At 46.9% G+C, this 22342-nt stretch overlaps 1 protein-coding gene across 1 annotated transcript; it reads left to right on the top strand.

The window, feature by feature from the left end:
• The first annotated feature begins 778 nt into the window (after window positions 1-778).
• LOC136751856 (myosin-9-like) lies at window positions 779-13988 on the top strand. The gene is made up of 28 exons (XM_066707612.1): window positions 779-1111; window positions 1298-1454; window positions 1855-1882; window positions 2037-2223; window positions 2310-2373; window positions 2584-2682; window positions 2790-2933; window positions 3090-3185; window positions 3351-3622; window positions 3837-4010; window positions 4122-4295; window positions 4428-4542; window positions 5164-5333; window positions 5516-5637; window positions 5756-5825; window positions 5927-6087; window positions 6182-6287; window positions 6390-6527; window positions 6847-7053; window positions 7166-7204; window positions 7257-7457; window positions 7601-7849; window positions 8024-8239; window positions 8626-8814; window positions 9009-9170; window positions 9334-9462; window positions 9586-9665; window positions 13502-13988. The coding sequence occupies exons 1-28, from the start codon at window positions 779-781 to the stop codon at window positions 13776-13778; spliced, it is 4359 nt and encodes a 1452-aa protein (XP_066563709.1). The 3' UTR covers window positions 13779-13988.
• Window positions 13989-22342: the final 8354 nt, after the last annotated feature.

The raw sequence follows: 22342 nt of genomic DNA, 5'->3' as shown, positions 1-22342 counted from the left end.
TTGCACCATTATTGTAGGAGTGTAGGTGGCCTAATCTGAAATGTCAGCACTTCTAGTGTTAACCCATCCCTAAACAAGTAGTGAACATCTGATTGTACATGGAAAAAAAAAAAAAACATTCACTAAATGTATTCTGGCAATAATAATCATTATAATCATAGTAAAATTTAGTATGATCAAACCCCTGATGTAGAGAGATCCAGGCCTACGTATTAGATCTGAGCTCACCGTGTGCAATAATGAGGATCATTGAAAGAGTACTCTGTGTATGCTTGGGAAAATGTTGAAAATGAACCAGTCCATAGTAAAATATTTTTACTTTTACTGTAATTTTTTTTTTTTACATGTTATTGGGATTCTGGGAATTCCATCTCTTAAAAATGTACATCATATCTGTTATGTTTATTTTAATTACAAATATTTCCCAACATAAAACCAATGTCACCTTACAATCATTGATTCTGAGTTTCAGTGTTTTAAAATAAAACATCAACAGAACGCAATTTCAGTGTTCCATTTGTAATTCAGTAACATGAGCGAACTGGTCAGGGGTCTGAATGCTTTTGCATGGTGCTGTATGAGATTGAAAGACAAAATCTGTGTTCAGAACCAAACATCACTAACACCCCTCTCCCTGGCTGTGTTAATCTGCAACTTTTCAACCCACCCCAGTATAGGCAGTGTGTCTCTCTTCCTCCCTGTCTGTCAGTGCACCATCAACCCACCCCCCAAGTGCAGTATTAACCCCTCCTCTCTCCCTCAGCTTTTACTAGTTGCCATGGTGCAGCGAGACAAGGACAAGTTCCTGAAAGTGAACCACAACCTGATCAGCTGCCCGCTGGAGCAGGCCAGCTGGGCCGCCAAGAAGCTGGTGTGGGTGGCATCACAACACAATGGGTTCGAGGCGGGGAGAGTGCTGGAGGAGCAGGGCGAGGAGGCCGTGGTGGTGTTGGTGGCGAGTGGCAAGAAGGTGTGCGTCAACAAGGACAGCATCCAGAAGATGAACCCGCCCAAGTTCACCAAGCTGGAAGACATGGCCGAGCTGCCCTGTCTGAACGAGGCCTCTGTCCTGCACAACCTGAAAGAGCGCTACAACTCCGACCTCATCTATGTGAGTCGGGCAGGGGGCGTTGCGGTGGCGGGGTGAGGGGGGACAGCACACTGACCGGACACACACAGGGACACACGCACAAACACACTTGGAGTTGTGTGTCCATTAGGAATAAACAGGAAGTAAGATGATGCTCTCTCACTCTCCCCTGTGTGTTAATGAATGAATGTATCTCTCTCTCTGCAGACGTACTCTGGACTGTTCTGTGTGGTGATCAACCCCTATAAGACCCTGCCGATCTATTCTGCGGACATGGTGGAGATGTACAAGGGCAAGGAGAGACACGATGTGCCCCCCCACATCTATGCCATCACCGACACGGCCTACTGCAGCATGATGCAGGGTAACACACTAGTGCACACTGCTGCACACTGCTACACGCTGCACACTTACTGTACTACACAGTCACCGTCCATCCGCTGTCTGATATAGGTTAACACTGTCAGACTGCACACTGTGCTACACAATGTCACTGCACTGCACACTGTGTTGTCACTGTGCCCCTGGTGGAGCAGGGAGGGCAGCTGTACCTGGCAGAGTCATGCTCTCTGCTTGTTAGGGCTCCTAATCCTCGTTAGCTTGTCTAAATGCGGGCTTAATTCCTCACAGCCCAAATCACTGGATATGAACTTCCTGCCTGTGGTGTCTGGACTTCCTGTTTCAGAATAGAGGAGAGACACACTCACAGCCTTGCATGCACACTGACACTGTGTATTAACTCTCTCCCCCTCTCTGTCCCTCAGATCGCAAGAACCAGTCCATCCTGTGCACGTAAGTCTGACTTCCTCTTTGATCTGGACACTGACAGACAGACGGATGCACTGACCGACTCACAGACTGACAATGTCAACTTCTAAACAGTGTGATGATGTGTTAATGTGGTCTTGCTCTTTTCTCTCTCTCCATCTCCTTCTCCTTCCCTCAGAGGGGAGTCTGGCGCGGGGAAGACAGAGAACACCAAGAAAGTGATACAGTACCTGACTCACATCGCCTCTTCTCCCAAGACCAAGAAAGACCAAGGGGAGCTGGAGAGGCAGCTGCTGCAGGCCAACCCCATCCTGGAGGCGTTCGGCAATGCCAAGACTGGGAAGAACGACAACTCTTCCCGCTTCGTGAGTCCTGCAGCTTCTCTGACTAATTAGTGCCCCTCCAGCGTCTGTGTGTTCAGTGTTGCTCAGTAAATGCCCTTTCTCTGCAGGGGAAGTTCATCAGGATCAACTTTGATGTGAACGGCTACATCGTGGGAGCCAACATCGAGACCTGTATCCTTTCTGTCACAGCACAGTAATAACACAGTAATAACTGTCTGATGTGGGTAGAGTGTGTCTCTAGTGTGTGGATTGGGTGGGGCTGTGTGCTTGGTGTGGTGGGGTGCAGTATGTGTTGGGTAGGTCGTGCGGGGGGGGTGCGGTTCTGTTGACGGTTTGTCGGGCGGTGTTGTTGGTGTCGTTGTGTCCCTGACTCCTGCGCAGACCTGCTGGAAAAGTCACGAGTGATCAGCCAGGCAAAGGATGAGCGCACGTTCCACATTTTCTACTACATGCTGGCTGGAGCCGAGGACGAACTACGCTGTGAGTGTCTGTCTCTGGGAGCCCCTTCCGTGGAGCTGGCCTGTCAGTGTGTTTTCATCCCCCCTTTCTGTCAATGTGTATTAACCTCTCTGTCTCTCTCTCTCCAGCGGAGCTGTTCCTGGAGCATTACAGTGACTACCGCTTCCTTTCCAGTGGCAGCGTGACGATCCCGGGCCAGCAGGACAGGGAGCTGTTCCTGGAGACCATGGATGCCATGAAAGTCATGGGTATCTCAGAGGATGAGCAGATTGGTGAGTCTGTCTTGTCTGTCCCTGCCTCTCGGGTCTCTGTAGCCCTCCGTCCCTATGAACAGCTGCTTCTCTGTATTTGTTTCCGTTCTGTTGGTTTTGTGTTGATTGTATAGTGATTCTCTCCCCCTACTCTCTCTCTCTCCCTCCCTCTCTCAGGGCTGTTGAAAGTGTTGTCTGCTGTGCTCCAGCTGGGCAACATTAAGTTCATGAAGAGGCGTGACTCTGACCAGGCCTACATGCCTGACGACACAGGTACCTGACCCTCACATTGCCCTCTCCATTGCCCGCAGTTGGTATTTTTATATTAAGTGTTACAGCCCTGCGTTGTGTCCCCCTTCCTTCTCCCAGTGCAGCGTGTGTGTTTCCCGCAGTCCTGCAGTGCAGTGCGTCTCTCCATTATTCTCCCTCTCCCTCCAGCCGCTCAGAAGGTGTGCCACCTGATGGGCATGAATGTGACGGACTTCACCCATGCCATCCTGTGCCCCCGCATCAAGGTGGGCCAGCAGTACATCCCAAAGACACAGACCAAGGAGCAGGCAGAATTTGCGGTGGAGGCGCTGGCTACAGCCACATACAAGCAGGTGATCCGCTGGCTGGTCACGCACATCAACAAGATGCTGGACATGACCAAGCGACAGGGCGCCTCCTTCATCGGCATCCTGGACATCGCCGGCTTCGAGATCTTTGAGGTAGGGGTGTGGGGTAGGGTGGGAGCAGTATAGAGACTTGAAAGTGTGGAGTGGAATCAAAGATTTGAAAGGGGTGGGGAAGCAGTAATGGGGGAGAGATAGGCAGTGGGCAAGGAAGCCCTGTCATTATTCTCATACTTCTCGATTTATTGTTGGAGTCTTTTACTGATGGCCGGTGAAGGTGAGCGAGTGTTAACTCTCTCTCCCTCTGCAGCTGAACTCCTTCGAGCAGCTTTGCATCAATTTCAGCAACGAGAAGCTGCAGCAGCTCTTCAATCACACCACGTTCATCCAGGAGCAGGAGGAGTATGAGCGTGAGGGCATTGAGTGGAGCTTCATCGACTTTGGTCTGGACCTGCAGTCCTGCATCGACCTCATCGAGAAGCCAGTGAGAACAACCAGACTGTCCCCGTGTGTGTGTGCGTGTGTCCTGTGTGTGTGCCTGTCTCTCTCTCCCTCTTTCTCTCTCTCTCTACTTACTATTAACCCTGCCCCCCAGGCCAATCCCCCGGGCATCCTGGCATTGTTGGACGATGAGTGCTTACTGCCCAAGACCACTGACCGCTCCTTCGTGGATAAAGTCATCCAGCAGCAGGGCAGCCACCCCAAGTTCTTCCAGCCCAAGAAACTGAAGGACAAGGCTGACTTCAGTATCAGCCACTACGCTGGCAAGGTGACACACTGGCGAGCACGCGCACACACACACACACGCGCTCTGACACATGCACTTTGCTGGCAGTGTGATGCATGTACTGCAGTAACCTGTGTACACGCTGACTCTCCACCCCCTCCTTCTCTCTCGCAGGTTGACTACAAGGCAGACGAGTGGTTGAAGAAGAACATGAACCCTTTGAACGGCAATGTGGCCACGCTGCTCCAGCAGTCTTCAGCCAAGTTCGTCTCTGAGCTCTGGAGAGATGGTGAGAGGAGGGAGTGGAGTGGTGCTTTAGTGTGTGTGTTCATGTCACAGGTCCTGTGTGTGTGTGTGTGTGTGTGTGTGTGTGTGTGTCTCACAGGTTTTCTGTGCTGCTATTGTCCAGGCACTTATGGTTTCAGGTTTCAGCTGTAGGTCAGAGATTCCCACTACGCGCTCTCCTCTCTCTCTTGTTGTTTTGAGATTTGTTGTTTCACTCTGCATTTTTCTCCTCCTGCTGATGTGGTCTCTTCTTCCCTCTCTGTGCCTGTCACTATCCTTCTGTACCTCCTTGTTAATTTCTCCTCCCCCTGAAATCTGTTGGTCTCTCTCTCTCTCTCTTTCTCTCTCTTTTCCCCATCCTTCATTCCTGACTCGGATACTAGTTTTCGGTTTCTGCTCTCGCCGTCTCCCTTGTTCTGCATCCTCTGTGCTCCTGATATGGAGTCACAATGATCTGAATGTCTTGTCTGAATGTACTTGTGACACACTGACACTGACAGCTACACAGCCACACGGACACTGAGTCCCAGAGACGAGTGTCTGCAGAGTTTTGGAAGCTCACTGTCTCGCTTGCAGAAGAACCAAGAATGACAGTGTGTTTATCCCCCCACTCTCTCTCTCTCAGTGGACCCAACCGTGGGGCTGGATATGGTTGCCGGCGCCTTTAAGAACAGCAAGGGCATGTTCCGCACGGTGGGGCAGCTCTACAAGGAGCAACTGGCAAAACTCTTGGCCACACTGAGTGACACCAAGCCCCACTACGTGCGTTGCATCATCCCCAACCACGAGAAGCAGGTACGCACACACAACACTCACACACTCACCTGTCACTAGCCTAGAACACTGCATCACCAACCCGAGCCAGGGCCCCTGAGTCGGGTCTACAGGCACATGTCTCGCACTAAACACTGCTGCACACACTGATGGATGCTGTAGACGACCCATGCGCAGTCTGACCAAGCGCTCTGCCCCCCCAGGCCGGCAAGCTGGATCCCCACCTGGTGCTGCATCAGCTGGGCTGTAACGGGGTACTGGAGGGCATCCGGATCTGCAGGGAGGGCTTCCCCAACCGGATCGTCTTCCAGGAGATCAGACAGAGGTAACGCGCTGTCCGACGCATGCTGACCAACATTGACACGCTGTCCGACGCATGCTGACCGACACTGATGCGCCGTCGATGCATGCTGACCGACACTGATACTCCTTCCCTCTCTCAGGTACCAGATCCTCACTCCCAGCACCATCGCCAAGGACTTCATGGATGAGAAGCAGGCCTGTGTGCTCATGGTGAGGCTGCAACTCCCCGTGTCTCTCTCCTTGTCTGCTCACCTGTTCCCTGTTGTTCTCTGACCCGTGTCCCTGATGACAACTCACACTCTCTCCCTCAGCTTCAGGAACTAAAGCTTGACCCCAGCCAGTTCCAGATCGGGCACACTAAGGTGTTCTTCCGGGCTGGGCTCCTGGCCAACCTGGAGGAGAAGCGCGACGAGAAGATCACAGACGACATCATTGGCTTCCAGGCCCGGTGCCGCGGACACTTAGCCCGCAGGTACGCACAGCAGTAACGGTGTAGTAGCACTGGAGTAACGCTGCATGTCATTACTACTTCCACCATGATGACACATTGACGCGGTCTCTTGCAGGGTGTTCGCTCGGCGGCGGCAGCAGCACGCGGCCATGAAGGACGAGGAGTGGAAGTGCGCCGCCCAGCTGCACAGTGAGAACAAGAAGATGCAGCAGAAAATCTCGGTGAGGTGCCACTAAGACCCTTGCTGACTGTGTGCGTCTCTGTGCGTCCCTGCTGTCTCTCTCTGACCTGTCTCTCTCTCTCTCTCTCTCTCTCTCCCTCAGGACCTGGAGCAGCAGCTGGATGAGGAGAAAGCTGCACGGCAGACTCTGCAGCTGAAGAAGGTAGCCATGGAGGTCAAGCTGAAGAAAGTGGAGGAGGGTGTTGGGGTGCTGGAGGATCAGAACAACACCCTTATGAAGGTCAGGGGGCGTGGAGAAGGGGGTGTTTTTTTGTTTTCCAGGGTAAAAAAACAGAATCCTCAGTGTGTCCGTCATGTGTTTCTGAGCGGTCCGGTCTGACAGTGCATGTCTGGGAGTATGTGGTGTGCCGAGTCAGGTATTATGAGCATTGCCTCGAGTCATTACAGCTGTGACCCGTGCTATACATGGTGTGTCCAGTGTATCAGTGCTGTAGTCTGTGCAGCGCATGTGACAGCGTGCTGTACCGCAGTGTGGGCGCAATGGGCGCGCACCTGTATCACCGAGGCTCGTGACGTGGCCTCTGACTCTCTCCCCCCAGAACACGGTGTCGTTGGAGCAGGCAAAGCAGACCCTGAAGGCCAAGCTCAATGAGCTGGCGATTGAGCTGCAAGCGCTGCTGCAGGGGAGAGGCGACTTGGAGGCGCAAAGAAAGAAGGCCCAGACCCAGCTGAGCGAACTGCAGCTCAAACACAGTGAGAGTGAGAGGCGTGGTGCTGAGCTGGCGGACCGCAACATCAAACTGCAGGTGAGTGGGGGGGAGGGCTGTCTGAGGGGTGCGCTGTCTGAAGGCTGTCTGCGTGGCACTGTCTACGTGGGGCGTCTGGATGACTGGTCTATTCCGCCTCTCTCCCTCTCAGTCACAGCTGGACACTGTGAACGCTGTGCTGGATGTCCAGGTACCATCACAGCACAGTACTGTAAAACACTGCACATCTGTGTGTAAATGAGTGTGTGTACTCTGACACTGCTGGATCTGTACAAAACCCCCTCTTACAGGAGCTGCTGAATGAGGAGATGCGCCAGAAACTGACAGTCTCCACTCGTCTGCGTCAGCTGGAGATTGAGCAGCACAGCCTGAGGGAGCAGCTGGAGGATGAGCAGGGGGCCAAGGGGAGAGTGGAGAAGCAGGTGGTCACCCTGCAGTCACAGGTGTGTGTCCCTGTCCCCCTTCTGTCTATAGTGACAGAGATGTCCTGCTTGCCCCAATACCCTGTAAGGCTCTTCCTCTTCCTTCCTGTCCAGTGAAGGCTTTGCTGTTGATTACCTCTCACCTCTCTATCCCCTCCATCCAGCTGGCAGAGATGCAGAAGAAGCTGAAGGAGGGCGCTGACTCTCTGCGCGCTGCAGAGCAGGCCCAGCGGCGAGTGCAGAAGGAGCTGGAGGGGGCGTTCCTGCAGCTGGAGGAGAAAAGCACTGCCTATGACAAGCTGGGCCAGCGCCGGTCACGGCTACAGCAAGAGCTGGACGCCAGTCTAGGGCACCAGGACCACCTGCAGCAGACAGTCTTCAACCTGCAGAAGAAGCACAGGAAGTTTCGTCAGGTAAATGCACAAGCACAAGAGTTCAGATCAGGTAAAGATTGGCACTGGGTATACACCTGTATGCACCTGCATATATACACTGACACAGCCTGGAGACCAAGCAGAGCAGTTTGAGCAGGTAAACACACACCTGTATACACTGATTTCACTCTGGATTCTCCTCCCTTCTCACAGCAAGCAATGGAGGAGAAGTGTCAGATCTCAAGTCTCTATGCGGAGGAGCGCGACCGGGCCGTGGCGGAGGCTCGGGAGAAAGCGGCCCAGGTACTGGCGCTGACCCTTGAGCTGGAGAACACAGTTTACCTGCAGAAGAAGCACGACCGGGCCACCAAGGCACAGCAGGACAAGATGCAGGACTTGGTCTCGGCCAAGGACAGCTCTGACAAGCGCGTAAGAGCCCTTATTAGTGCTACTACACCATTACACTCATTATTCTGATTTACACTGTTACTGACACTGAAATTGGACCTGGTCTCATCCCAGGACAGCGTGGGCCAGAGTTTAATAGTTATTGCAACACATTTCATACATTATTATACTGTTATACGGATCCTGTACCGACTGTAATCCTGATACTGACAGAAACTGACACAGACACTGACTGACGGAGCTGCAGCTCCGACACAGAGCCCTGCCTGTCACACAGCTATAGCCAGTGGCATTTTTAGACAATGTGAAACAGGGGGGCAGAGGGGTTCAGTGGTTATTCTTGGGCTGGCACAGCACTGAAGGGTGGGGGGCCCCTGGCTATAGCACCAACTTCCTCTCCCCCTCAGGTGTGTGATCTGCAGATGGAGAGTCAGTTGATGGAGGAGCAGCTGGAGGTGATAAAGCCGCAGTTGGAGGAACTGCAGAAGGAGCTGCAGGCCTCTAAGAAGGCCAAGCTGCAGCTGGAGGCGGACATGCGGGCGCTGAAGGCCCAGTTCGACCGCACCGTGCAGAGCAAGGACCAGCTGCTCAAACAGGTGCTGCTCACTCGCTACTCACACTGTACCATACTCTACACATGCGCTACACACTCTACCTTACTCCAGACATGCTACTCTCACTGTATAGTACACTACACACATTGGACACTATCCACTTGACACCTCACTGTGCACACACTACAGGTCATGCAGTTCATTCATCTGTGCGTGTGTGTTTCTCTGCCCCCCAGGCGCAGGAGAGAGAGAGAGATCTGGAGGGCGAGCGGAAGCAGCGCTCTGTTGCATTGGCGGCAAAGAGAAAGCTGGAGCTGGGTCTGAAAGATCTTGAGGAGCAGCTCAACTTGGCCAACAAGAGCCGGGAGAAGGCGCTGAAGCAGCTGCGCAAATTACAGGTAACACCTCACACACAGATGCAGGGCTGCGCAGACTGCAGCTACTGTAACACTCACAGATGCAGGGCTGCGCAGAGTGGGCTCCACAGGGCAGACAGCACTGGCTCCAGTCTGGACTGTGAACAGCAGATTAACCCCCCCCTCCCGTCCCCTGCACCCCCAGGCACAGATGAAGGTCGTGCAGCAGGAGCTAGAGGAGACACGCCTGTCCCGTGAGGAGACGCTGGGCCAGGCCAAAGACTATCAGAGGAAGATCAAGAGCCTGGAGGCTGAGATAATCCAGTTGCAGGAGGTAAGTGTGTGTCCGTCCCCCTCCTGTGTGGGTGTGTCCCCCCATATGTGGGCATGTGTCCCCTGTGTGTGGGCTTGTGTCCCCCCTGTGTGGGTGTTGCTAACAGTGACTCTCCCTCTGTAGGACCTGGCATCAGCAAAGAGGGCAAAGCGCTGGGCCGAGCAGGACAGTGAGGCCCTGCAGGATGAAATCAGCCACAAGGGGTGAGAGAGGGAACTGCAGTGTGTGTGTCGCAGAGTATGTGTTAATGCTGAGTGCTGTGTGTGTCGCAGTGTTCGTGTGTTAATGCTGTGTGCTGTGTGTGTCGCAGTGTGTGTGTTAATGCTGAGTGCTGTGTGTGTCGCAGTGTGTGTGTTAATGCTGAGTGCTGTGTGTGTCGCAGTGTGTGTGTTAATGCTGAGTGCTGTGTGTGTCGCAGTGTGTGTGTTAATGCTGAGTACTGTGTGTGTCGCAGTGTGTGTGTGTTAATGCTGTGTACTGTGTGTGTCGCAGTGTGTGTGTTAATGCTGAGTGCTGTGTGTGTCGCAGTGTTTGTGTGTTAATGCTGTGTACTGTGTGTGTCGCAGTGTGTGTGTTAATGCTGAGTGCTGTGTGTGTCGCAGTGTGTGTTAATGCTGAGTGCTGTGTGTGTCGCAGTGTTTGTGTGTTAATGCTGTGTACTGTGTGTTAATGCTGAGTGCTGTGTGTGTTAATGCTGTGTGCTGTGTGTGTCGCAGTGTTCATGTGTTAATGCTGAGTGCTGTGTGTCACAGTGTTCGTGTGTTAATGCTGTGTGCTGTGTGTGTCGCAGTGTGTGTTAATGCTGTGTACTGTGTGTGTCGCAGTGTGTGTGTTAATGCTGAGTGCTGTGTGTGTTAATGCTGTGTGCTGTGTCGCAGTGTTCGTGTGTTAATGCTGAGTGCTGTGTGTGTCGCAGTGTGTGTGTTAATGCTGTGTACTGTGTGTGTCGCAGTGTGTGTGTTAATGCTGAGTGCTGTGTGTGTTAATGCTGTGTGCTGTGTGTGTCGCAGTGTTCGTGTGTTAATGCTGAGTGCTGTGTGTGTTAATGCTGTGTGCTGTGTGTGTCGCAGTGTGTGTGTTAATGCTGAGTGCTGTGTGTGTTAATGCTGAGTGCTGTGTGTGTCGCAGTGTGTGTGTTAATGCTGAGTGCTGTGTGTGTCGCAGTGTGTGTGTTAATGCTGAGTGCTGTGTGTGTTAATGCTGAGTGCTGTGTGTGTCGCAGTGTGTGTGTTAATGCTGTGTGCTGTGTGTCGCAGTGTGTGTGTTAATGCTGAGTGCTGTGTGTGTTAATGCTGAGTGCTGTGTGTGTCGCAGTGTGTGTGTTAATGCTGAGTGCTGTGTGTGTTAATGCTGAGTGCTGTGTGTGTCGCAGTGTGTGTGTTAATGCTGAGTGCTGTGTGTGTCGCAGTGTTTGTGTTAATGCTGTGTACTGTGTGTGTCGCAGTGTGTGTTAATGCTGAGTGCTGTGTGTGTTAATGCTGAGTGCTGTGTGTGTCGCAGTGTTTGTGTTAATGCTGAGTGCTGTGTGTGTCGCAGTGTGTGTTAATGCTGAGTGCTGTGTGTGTCGCAGTGTGTGTGTTAATGCTGAGTACTGTGTGTGTCGCAGTGTGTGTGTGTTAATGCTGTGTACTGTGTGTGTCGCAGTGTGTGTGTTAATGCTGAGTGCTGTGTGTGTCGCAGTGTTTGTGTGTTAATGCTGTGTACTGTGTGTGTCGCAGTGTGTGTGTTAATGCTGAGTGCTGTGTGTGTCGCAGTGTGTGTTAATGCTGAGTGCTGTGTGTGTCGCAGTGTTTGTGTGTTAATGCTGTGTACTGTGTGTTAATGCTGAGTGCTGTGTGTGTTAATGCTGTGTGCTGTGTGTGTCGCAGTGTTCATGTGTTAATGCTGAGTGCTGTGTGTCACAGTGTTCGTGTGTTAATGCTGTGTGCTGTGTGTGTCGCAGTGTGTGTTAATGCTGTGTACTGTGTGTGTCGCAGTGTGTGTGTTAATGCTGAGTGCTGTGTGTGTTAATGCTGTGTGCTGTGTCGCAGTGTTCGTGTGTTAATGCTGAGTGCTGTGTGTGTCGCAGTGTGTGTGTTAATGCTGTGTACTGTGTGTGTCGCAGTGTGTGTGTTAATGCTGAGTGCTGTGTGTGTTAATGCTGTGTGCTGTGTGTGTCGCAGTGTTCGTGTGTTAATGCTGAGTGCTGTGTGTGTTAATGCTGTGTGCTGTGTGTGTCGCAGTGTGTGTGTTAATGCTGAGTGCTGTGTGTGTTAATGCTGAGTGCTGTGTGTGTCGCAGTGTGTGTGTTAATGCTGAGTGCTGTGTGTGTTAATGCTGAGTGCTGTGTGTGTCGCAGTGTGTGTGTTAATGCTGAGTGCTGTGTGTGTCGCAGTGTGTGTGTTAATGCTGAGTGCTGTGTGTGTTAATGCTGAGTGCTGTGTGTGTCGCAGTGTGTGTGTTAATGCTGTGTGCTGTGTGTCGCAGTGTGTGTGTTAATGCTGAGTGCTGTGTGTGTTAATGCTGAGTGCTGTGTGTGTCGCAGTGTGTGTGTTAATGCTGAGTGCTGTGTGTGTTAATGCTGAGTGCTGTGTGTGTCGCAGTGTGTGTGTTAATGCTGAGTGCTGTGTGTGTCGCAGTGTTTGTGTTAATGCTGTGTACTGTGTGTGTCGCAGTGTGTGTTAATGCTGAGTGCTGTGTGTGTTAATGCTGAGTGCTGTGTGTGTCGCAGTGTTTGTGTTAATGCTGAGTGCTGTGTGTGTCGCAGTGTGTGTTAATGCTGAGTGCTGTGTGTGTTAATGCTGAGTGCTGTGTGTGTCGCAGTGTGTGTGTTAATGCTGAGTGCTGTGTGTGTCGCAGTGTTTGTGTTAATGCTGTGTACTGTGTGTGTCGCAGTGTGTGTTAATGCTGAGTGCTGTGTGTGTTAATGCTGAGTGCTGTGTGTGTCGCAGTGTTTGTGTTAATGCTGTGTACTGTGTGTGTCGCAGTGTGTGTTAATGCTGAGTGCTGTGTGTGTTAATGCTGTGTGCTGTGTGTGTCGCAGTGTGTGTGTTAATGCTGAGTGCTGTGTGTGTCGCAGTGTTTGTGTGTTAATGCTGTGTACTGTGTGTGTCGCAGTGTGTGTGTTAATGCTGAGTGCTGTGTGTGTTAATGCTGTGTGCTGTGTGTGTCGCAGTGTTCGTGTGTTAATGCTGAGTGCTGTGTGTGTCGCAGTGTTCGTGTGTTAATGCTGTGTGCTGTGTGTGTCGCAGTGTGTGTGTTAATGCTGAGTGCTGTGTGTGTCGCAGTGTGTGTGTTAATGCTGAGTGCTGTGTGTGTCGCAGTGTTCGTGTGTTAATGCTGTGTGTCGCAGTGTGTGTGTTAATGCTGAGTGCTGTGTGTCGCAGTGTTCGTGTGTTAATGCTGTGTGCTGTGTGTGTTGCAGTGTGTGTGTTAATGCTGAGTGCTGTGTGTGTGTTGCAGTGTGTGTTAATGCTGAGTGCTGTGTGTGTCGCAGTGTGTGTGTTAATGCTGAGTGCTGTGTGTGTCGCAGTGTTTGTGTTAATGCTGTGTACTGTGTGTGTCGCAGTGTGTGTGTTAATGCTGAGTGCTGTGTGTGTTAATGCTGTGTGCTGTGTGTGTCGCAGTGTTCGTGTGTTAATGCTGTGTGCTGTGTGTGTCGCAGTGTTCGTGTGTTAATGCTGAGTGCTGTGTGTGTCGCAGTGTGTGTGTTAATGCTGTGTGCTGTGTGTGTCGCAGTGTGTGTGTTAATGCTGAGTGCTGTGTGTCGCAGTGTGTGTGTTAATGCTGAGTGCTGTGTGTCGCAGTGTTTGTGTGTTAATGCTGTGTACTGTGTGTGTCGCAGTGTGTGTGTTAATGCTGTGTACTGTGTGTGTGTTAATGCTGAGTGCTGTGTGTGTCGCAGTGTTTGTGTGTTAATGCTGTGTGCTGTGTGTGTGTTAATGCTGTGTGCTGTGTGTGTCAATGCTGTGTGCTGTGTGTGTCGCAGTGTGTGTGTTAATGCTGTGTGCTGTGTGTGTCGCAGTGTGTGTGTTAATGCTGTGTGCTGTGTGTGTCGCAGTACCCTGGCCCTGCAGGAGAAACGCAGGCTGCAGGCCCGTATCGTCAAGTTGGAACAGGAGCTGCAGGAGGAGCAGTTCAACAGGGAGCTGCTCGATGACAGGCTGGCGGCTGAGCGCAGGACCTCCCAGCGCCTGGAGGGGGTGCGATCACGGCTGGAGCACCAGAACAATGAGCTGGAGCTGAAGCTGCAGGAGGCACAGGCCGCAGTGAAGGCCAAGAACAAGGCTAACGACGCCCTGAACCAAGAGCTCCGCTCGCTGCGTCGCCACGTGTAACAGCCTGTGACTGCTGACTATATTCACCTGTGGCAGTGGATGAAGGAACAATGTTTACTTAGCTTATGTTCAGCTTAATTTTAATAACATCACATTTTTAACGTTAGTCTAATCTAATACCGAGTTTTAATAATTAAGTGCCAGTAACAATGTTAGGGAGGAGTGTCACATTCATTTACTTAAGAAATGCACAAGTTAGTAATTAGTAAGGCATCTGATAGTAGTTAGCTCAATAAACATGACTTTGTTGATGTATAATGAAATTCCTGACTCTGTGAAACTTGTATCTCAATATCAAGTATTCTTTAGCTATTTTTATATTTTTTTACTTAAAATATTTCAGACTTGCTAATTTCAAAGCATATGATCAGATGTGGGCATTTACAATTTGGAATAGAAAGTACAATTATATGACCAAATACACATTGTAACAATGTGATGGCCAACAGTTAAACTGGGTAATAATTTAAATGAAAAAAAACACAGCGGAGAGGATGTGGGACCTGTTTCAGGACTGGTGATCATATTCCAATTTCATACTCAATGTTTTGATCCAGGACACTTTTTTGTTTACAGGCCAGACATAATTAAACTTTAAAAATACATATATTATTGCATGTCCAGTGGGACAAAGCACTTATTTCTTAATCAACCAGTTTTTTATTTGGGACCTGTTGTGCTTGTCAGGTCCAGTTAAATTACACAACAAATCAGCTGCCTTCACAGTACATACGTGCTTAAGGAAATGCACATCAGAAAGACATTTTAAATATTAAAATTAGGTAATTCTCTTCATAGGGTAAATATGTAGCCCAGTCAAATTCAGCCTGCAGGCCCAAAAACCATGGGGCAACTTGGGCATTAGCATCCTGGTGTTTCATCCAGATGAGTGGCGAATGGTCGGTCATCAAGATGAATTCACGGCCCAGTACACAATACTTAAGTGAGTCCAGCGCCTGTTTAATCGCCAAACACTCGTTTTCCACTGTGGCAAACTTAGTTTCACGTGGCAACAACTTACACTTGGTTAACAGTACTTGCAAATGGTATTTATTAAAAGTTTAGTTTTCTGTTTAAAGGGGAACTCCACTGAAAATGCATAATTTCTCAGGTTATTCTATAAGTAGAAACACTCTGTGCAGTGTGCTCATCATGTCCAGCTCATTCTATGTTCATTTTATTCAAGGGACTGGCATGTAGGATACAGCAGAGTGCGAACTGTGCATATGCAGGGATTTCGCTTTGGAGAACGTGCGAGCACAATTCACACTCGAATGTCTTGAAGCCCAATTTCCATTAGTTTCCCCAGGTGCATGAATCCCTGCTGATCTGGAAAAGCTCCTCTGGTTTGATGTGGTCGATGCCCTTCATGATTTTGAAGACTTGAATCAAGTCCTCATGTAGTCTCCTCTGTTCCAGGGTGAAAAGGTTCAGTTCCTCAGTCTCTCAATAGGACTTTCCCTTCAGACCTGGAATAAGTCTGGTTGCTCTCCTCTGAACTGCCTCTAGAGCAGCGATATCTTTCTTGAAGTGTGGAGCCCAGAACTGTCCACAGTATCCAGATGAGCTCTAACTAGTGCATTGTACAGTCTGAACATTACTGCCCTTGGTCTAAATTATACACTTTTGACAATATACCCTAACATCCTGTTTGCCTTTTTTATTGCTTCCCCACATTGTTTGGATGGAGAAAGTGAGGAGTCCACATAGACTCCTAGGTCTTTCTCATAAGTTACTTTTTCCAGTTCTGTTCATCCCATAGTGTAATTATTGTGGACATTTCTGTTATCTGCATGTATTACCTTGCACTTGTCCACATTGAATTTCATCTGCCAGGTGTCGGCCCACAACTGAATATTATTCAAGTCCCTTTGAATAACCTGTGCTGCCAAGATTGTATCTGCTGAGCTATTTTAGTATCATCTCCAAATTTTACAAGTTTGCTAACTATCCCAGAGTCCAGATCATTAATACAGATTAGAAAAAGCAAAGGCCCTAGTACTGATCCCTGTGGAACTCCACTAACAACCTCACTCCAGTTAGAAGCAACTCCTCTTATCGACATCTACTTACATTACCCTGAATGCCTACAGCTTCCAATGTGATGTGCATAAACAGCATCTCCTACAGTCAATATATGAACGTTGGCTGATAATGTTGCCACTTCTGTCTAGCTTGTGCAGCTCTTACCTGTCCTTCCACTGCTGATCTCAGCAAATGCAGACAAGATTGTGGTCTTCGTCCCATCAGTAACTGATGCCTCAGCTCAGCTGGTTTATGGGTGCTTCAGAAGTAGCAGAAGATATGGCATGAACATCTATCCACTTGGAGTGGGCATCAATGAGAACCAGGAAATATACCATCTGGCCATTTAAAAAAAAAAATCTGCTACTCCCTTTAGTACTTCCTCATTTATCCTAATCTCTCTTAGGGTTTGACTGGACTGTGTCATGTTAACCATTTTTCTATTGTAAAAACGTCTGTGAAATACTCATTTAGAACATTTGCCACATATTTTTTTCAGCTTTGCTTTCCTGATCCCTTTCTTAAGATCTGTTTGCAGTTCAACATATTCTTTTTATTTTGTTTAGTCTCTGTCCCTTTTGTATGCGCTGTACAACATTTTCTTTCTCTTGATATTTTTTTCATACTTCTATTAAACCATTTTGGCCAATGTTTTTTGGTCCTCAAAATGCAAAGTTTTGTAACAAATTTCTCCTGGGCCTCAAGTAGTATATTCTTAAAATATAACCATCCATTTTCAACTGAATCTGTATCAAGTGTGCTGCAGTCTAACTCTTCTAAGTGCCGCCTCATACCTTCAAGGTTTGCTTTTCTAAAATTGTAGACCATTGTTTTAGACTTGGTCCCTGTTTTTTAACGTATGCCTTCAAAGCTAACCATGTTCACGATCACAGTTTGCCATTGGTTCTCTAACTAGTGTCCCTCTGACTACATCTTGGTAATTTGAAAATATCAAGTCAATGCATACACTCTCTCTGGTTGGTTCCCTGACAAAGCCCTTCGGTTTTGCCTGTCTCTCCTAAACTGTGTGTATCCTTTCAACTTGTATTCATGCCGTCATTTTCTGTAAGCCATGTTTCTGTCACTCCTACAACATCATAGTCACACGCCAGCACTGTGGTTTCTAGGTCTAACATCTTGTTCCTTATACTCCTGGCATTGAGGTACAAACATGACAGGACTTTCCTACTAGCAGTTTCCCTTTGTTTTCTTTCCTTAGTGGAACATCTCCCATTGTCAGAGCTCCCTGCCCCCCTGGTCCCTAGTTTAAAAGTTTCTCAATTACTCTGCACATACGCTCTCCCAATGCATCAGCCCCCTTCTGTTTAGATGTAGACCGTCCAGTTTGTACAGGTCCCATCTATCCCAGAAGAAAGACCAATGCTCCATAAATATAAAACCTTCTTCCCAACACCAAGATTTCAACCACATGTTAAACTTTCTAATCTCTCTTTCTAGTCTCCCTGGCCTGGCACGTGGTACCGGAAGTATTTCAGAGAAAACCATGGAGGTTCTGCTCTTTAGTTTAATTCCTAACTCTTTAAATGTGTCTTGTAGAACCTCTGTCCTACCTTTTCCTATGTCATTGGTTCCAATGTGGGCCATGATCAGTGGATTCCTCCTGGTTTTGGCCTGCAGCCTGTCTGGTAGTTTAGGGAGATCTGCAACCTGAGCACCAGGCAGGCAAGAGACCATGCGGGTCTCCTCATCACTAGAACACACTGTGTGATCTACACCTCTAAGAATCGAGTCTCCCACTATAACTACCTCCCTGTTCTGGTGGGGGGGAGGTGGGCATCATGGTGATCTGGTGCTCAACTGCCCTCCCATCACCCTCTGAGCTGTCACTGTGCAATTTGGAGTCCAGCAGTTGGAACCTGTTGGACATTTCTAGCTCTTGTGATGTCTCCAAGGGTTGTGCACACCCTTTTCTGTGCTTATGACCTTCTGTAACCCAGCAGTTCTGTATGGTTTCCTGCTCTAAGGTCTCAACTCTCCTAGGTTTTGGCGTGCACACCATCTCTCTCATGGGCTGATTGACTAATTCTTCCATATCAGTAATACAGCACGGATCATCAAAATCACAGAACTTGCTGACAACGTTCACAAATGAAATCTTCTTGGATGCCTTCATCCAGGAAGGCAATCATTCTGCAAACCTGACACTGTAATGGCTACATGCTTCAAAATTTTGAATGTTTAAAAAATATATATATATATATTTTGTTTTCAATTTCTTGGTTCCTGTTCCCTAGTCAACTGCTTAACTTTCTGTGACCGAGAAACAGCGCAGCTCTTTCTCAACAGCTGCTAACTAATTCACATCTAACTGGCTCCACCTGGAACAGAATTCCTGATAGTCCTTGACTAAATCACCTTTTTCAACCTATTTAATTTCACCAACTCAGCAGCTGTACTGAATTTACTTCAATTAAGGCAAACTATAGACAAGATAAACTTCAATTAAGGCAAAGTTAAAACAAAATGAGCAATGCTAAGACTGGTCTTAAACTAGGAGAACAACAAGATGGCTGCATCTCATCTGTACTGTCCTGTGTCTGTCTGTGGCAACTTGTCAATACTTCTGTTTCTGTTTTTCTACTTGCAGAATAACCTGAGAAATTATGGAATTTCAGCAGATATTCCATTTAAATATTGTACTAATTTGGAAGTTAATTCTGTTTTAGTTCCATAACTACTGTTTGCCAACTGAATCGATCATTAAGCAAAATATGCAGAGAGACTTTAAAAAGTCTAAGGCACGAGAGAAATGCTAAATAAGGACTAACCAGAGTCTGTTGAAGGAGCTGGAAGAATGCAATGTACTTACAGATGATACACAATCTAAATTGCACCTTTATTCCGGTATGTATTTTATGTCACATAATGTGTATCTTGAAGAATCCACTTTAAATAAGAGACTAAGTTTGAAAATTCAATGAGAAATGGGAAATATGTAACATAATTTACAACTACATTCTTGTAATTCAGTAGTGGGTTGTGATTCTCTGTTGCATATAAATTATCAAATTATTTTAAATAATGATTAATTATATGCATCTACAATTTTAAATTGAATATATTTTTGGAATAATGTAAATGCATGGTAATAATCTAAGAACAATGCATAACAATGTTTTTTTTATATTGTAGAATTCCCAAGCACAACAGCAGTTACACTCGGGCTCAGATTGATTTTGCACTAACACTTTGGCTTTGAAATTCAGGGGTTTTATTCTTCTTCTCGGTGGTGTTATGTCCAGTAATAACTCTTTGACTGTACAAGCCACCGGGTAGAAATAGAAGTGCAGGGAATGTTTACTGCTTCTAATGTTTAACACTTTTAATACTTGTCTAGCTTGGGTGGAAAGGTGGACTGCGTTACTGTCTGGTTACTTGGTCAGGAACCAAACAATGGGCAACTCAGTGGGAGCAGATTGGGGAACATTTGATACGTTACATTATTTTGTATAGTGTTTATTCAGTAGGAGGTTGTTTAACCTTACACAGAATGCATATATAACATCTTGGTCCTGTTTGCTTCCCTTAAAAGCCTGTAAGGTTTTATATATAAAATTTCAGGGAGTGTATCTATTTGTTCCACTACTACACTGCTTTTATACCCGGGTTGATTTCCTGCCAAACCATCTGCTTCAGCTTTTTCTCTGAGCAGCAAACCAGCCTAAGGAGAGAGAGAGCGAATGAGATCGAGTGCCTCAGTACCATCTGCAGTTAAGGTTCCCCCATTACAATCCCAGCACCCCCCTGGAGGGTAACCATGCCCCCCCTTACACTCATTCAACAGCTCCTGTAAGAGGGGATTTTGTACAGATCCAGCAGTGTCAGAGTACACACACACATTTACACACAGATGGGCAGTGTGTTTTACAGTGCTGTGTTGTGATGGTACCTGGACATCCTGCAGCTGCGACTCCACAGCAGAGCAGTCTCTGGTGGCCTTTTCTGGACTTGCCCTCCAAGTCTGCCAGCACATCATTCATAGTGTCCAGCTGCGACTGAGAGGGAGAGAGGCAGGACAGACCAGCCATCCAGACGCCCCACGTAGACAGCGCCCCTCAGGCAGCCCTCCCCCCCACTCACCTGCAGTTTGGCAAAGAAGTGCACCAGCTCTGCACCGTGCCTCTCACTCTTGCTGTGTTTGAGTTGCTTCACTCAGCTGGGTGTGGGCCTTCTTCCTGCACTCCTCTGAGTCACCTTTCCCCTGCAGCACAGTCTGCACCTCGATCGCCAGCCAGCCACTCTTTATTTAAATATATATTTTTTTATGTAAATAGTTCCAATTTGACTTGTCTTTGACTTTGTCTTAATTACAATTAACACGGACTTAGCCTTAGCCTGAAAAGATAGACTCCTCACCCTCAGGCTAACTTACAATTTAAGTCTACCTTCCCATTGAAATTGTTGCCCTGAGTCTATGGCGATGCTGTCACTGATCCGGATAGCCACTGGCTCACACACTCTGCTCTCCTGCCCACTGGCAATCCCCCCAAAACATCGATGCTCCTCCCCCAAGATTTCAATAACCAACTCTATATTTTACCTATTTACTTCTGTTAGTTCGAAACTAATTTGTTATGCCTGATTAGTAATTTTGTACTGTATTCTTGCACTCTAAATGGTTGTTTCTAAATATTACTTTTTCCCCCAGAAATGTTTGTGGAAATGCTTTTTTCTTTAACATTATTGAAACGCATATGTATTGAGTACCATGTAAATTCTGTAAACATTTTAAGGTCTATATGATGTCAAGTACAGGTTGCATACATTTTCTGAAACAATTTTTGGGCAATCCAGTTTTAATAGCCTGAAACAAAGTCTATAGACTACAATTCATATTTTTCAGTCTCTTATTTACTGCAGTTATTCATCTGATTTAAATGTATTGTATTTATTTTAAGATAAATTAATGCCTTAAAATGCATTGGCCACAAATGTAGCTAAACTTCACAGGACATGGACTGATGTTCAGTTATTAATATAACTGTCTTCTGTATGAACTGTTTCACACTGTGAAGAAATTAACACATTTACCTAATACTGTTAAAGTATTACTTAACCGTACATGTGCATGAATAAAGCTATAAAACATCAAATTCATTATGTTCACCACTTTTCTACTTACATCTGCTTTCCTGGATATGACTTACACCACTGACTGACAAAAAATAGAAATTAAACAACTTTAGTGCCCTGTATAGAAGTTGTAATTCACACGCTATCCTGATATTACTAGAATGTGTAAAGACATAGAAAAAGCAAATTTTTCCATTAAAAGAGCCAAACAACATTAACCAAACAATGCATGTTGTGTTTTTTGTTTTTTAAGATTGAAGTTTAGCTGTTCAAAATCACTTTTTACAAATGTATCCATGATTACATTGCACATTAACAAAGCCCTGTTTTCCTTCTGTGCTATTCCATAAAAAAGATGCTTCTTCATACAAGATTATTCTCCATACACACAGTCGTAATTGAGATGCTTCCTGCAGTGAATATCAAAATCTTTTTTTTTTGCTTTTAAGTTTGGCAAAAATTGAAAAACTGTGTTGAAGTATATTCCTTGGCCAACTTCAAATGTCTGCGTGCTGCACTGACCTCGGGTAGTTTTCCCTGAAATATGAACTGCTTCGATTTCCCTACAAAGAGCAAAAATGTAAATATCAGTGTATGGCTTTAAAAACCATAAAAAAGCAGAAAGAACCTGGGAACATATGGAACATTAACAACTTATCTATTCATTTAATAAATTTAAATGGATTTTACCTTAAACCACCACATTAAAAGCATGTGATCAGCACGACTATATTATAGAGATATAAAATGTATAAATTATTGTTCTAAAAATGCAATTAGCTTGGAGCTTTTTTAGATTCTGGACAATAGATTATTATTCTACTTTATATATAATATTTGAAAATGTACAGATTATGTCTGAATACATTTATACCCCTTGGAAATTATTTGACAAATAAATGAGCTGTAGTTTTTTTGTTTGTTTGTTTGTTGTTTTTTGACCTCTCGTTAACCATTACTTCTCTTCTTAAGTTGTTCTTTCCCTCTGGTACCTGCACATTTTTGAAGATTTATTTATTTTATTTTATTTTTGAGAATATCTCTTCTGGAGTATAGCTTTAATAAGGATATGCAACAGTTTATAACGCAAGATGCTATTTTTACAATCAGATGGGTTCGTGCTGTACGCAAGGCTAGTTTGATTGAAAAGCATATTGACCTGGTATTAAACTATTATCAAGCTGAATACATATAATGACACTGTTCACTGTAGACACTGTACAGGAAACACACAGTATTGTCTGAACTGTAATGTCTCAATGTTCAGCTAATGGAAGCATGATGTTCTTCATCAATGTGCAATCACTCTTATTTCTGTGTTAACATTGGGTTTATAGTTTGCACACTTTTCCAGATTTACTTTAGTTGTAGTTTCTATGAACTGACCAATGCACCATGTGCATGACAATTGCTTTAAGAAACAACTTAAGTGTGCATACTTCACT

This window comes from Amia ocellicauda, chromosome 6 (assembly GCF_036373705.1).
Source record: "Amia ocellicauda isolate fAmiCal2 chromosome 6, fAmiCal2.hap1, whole genome shotgun sequence".
Classification (NCBI taxonomy): Eukaryota; Metazoa; Chordata; class Actinopteri; order Amiiformes; family Amiidae; genus Amia; species Amia ocellicauda.
The sequence above is the reverse complement of the archived record's forward strand: the minus strand, read 5'-3'. Positions and strand labels throughout refer to the sequence as shown.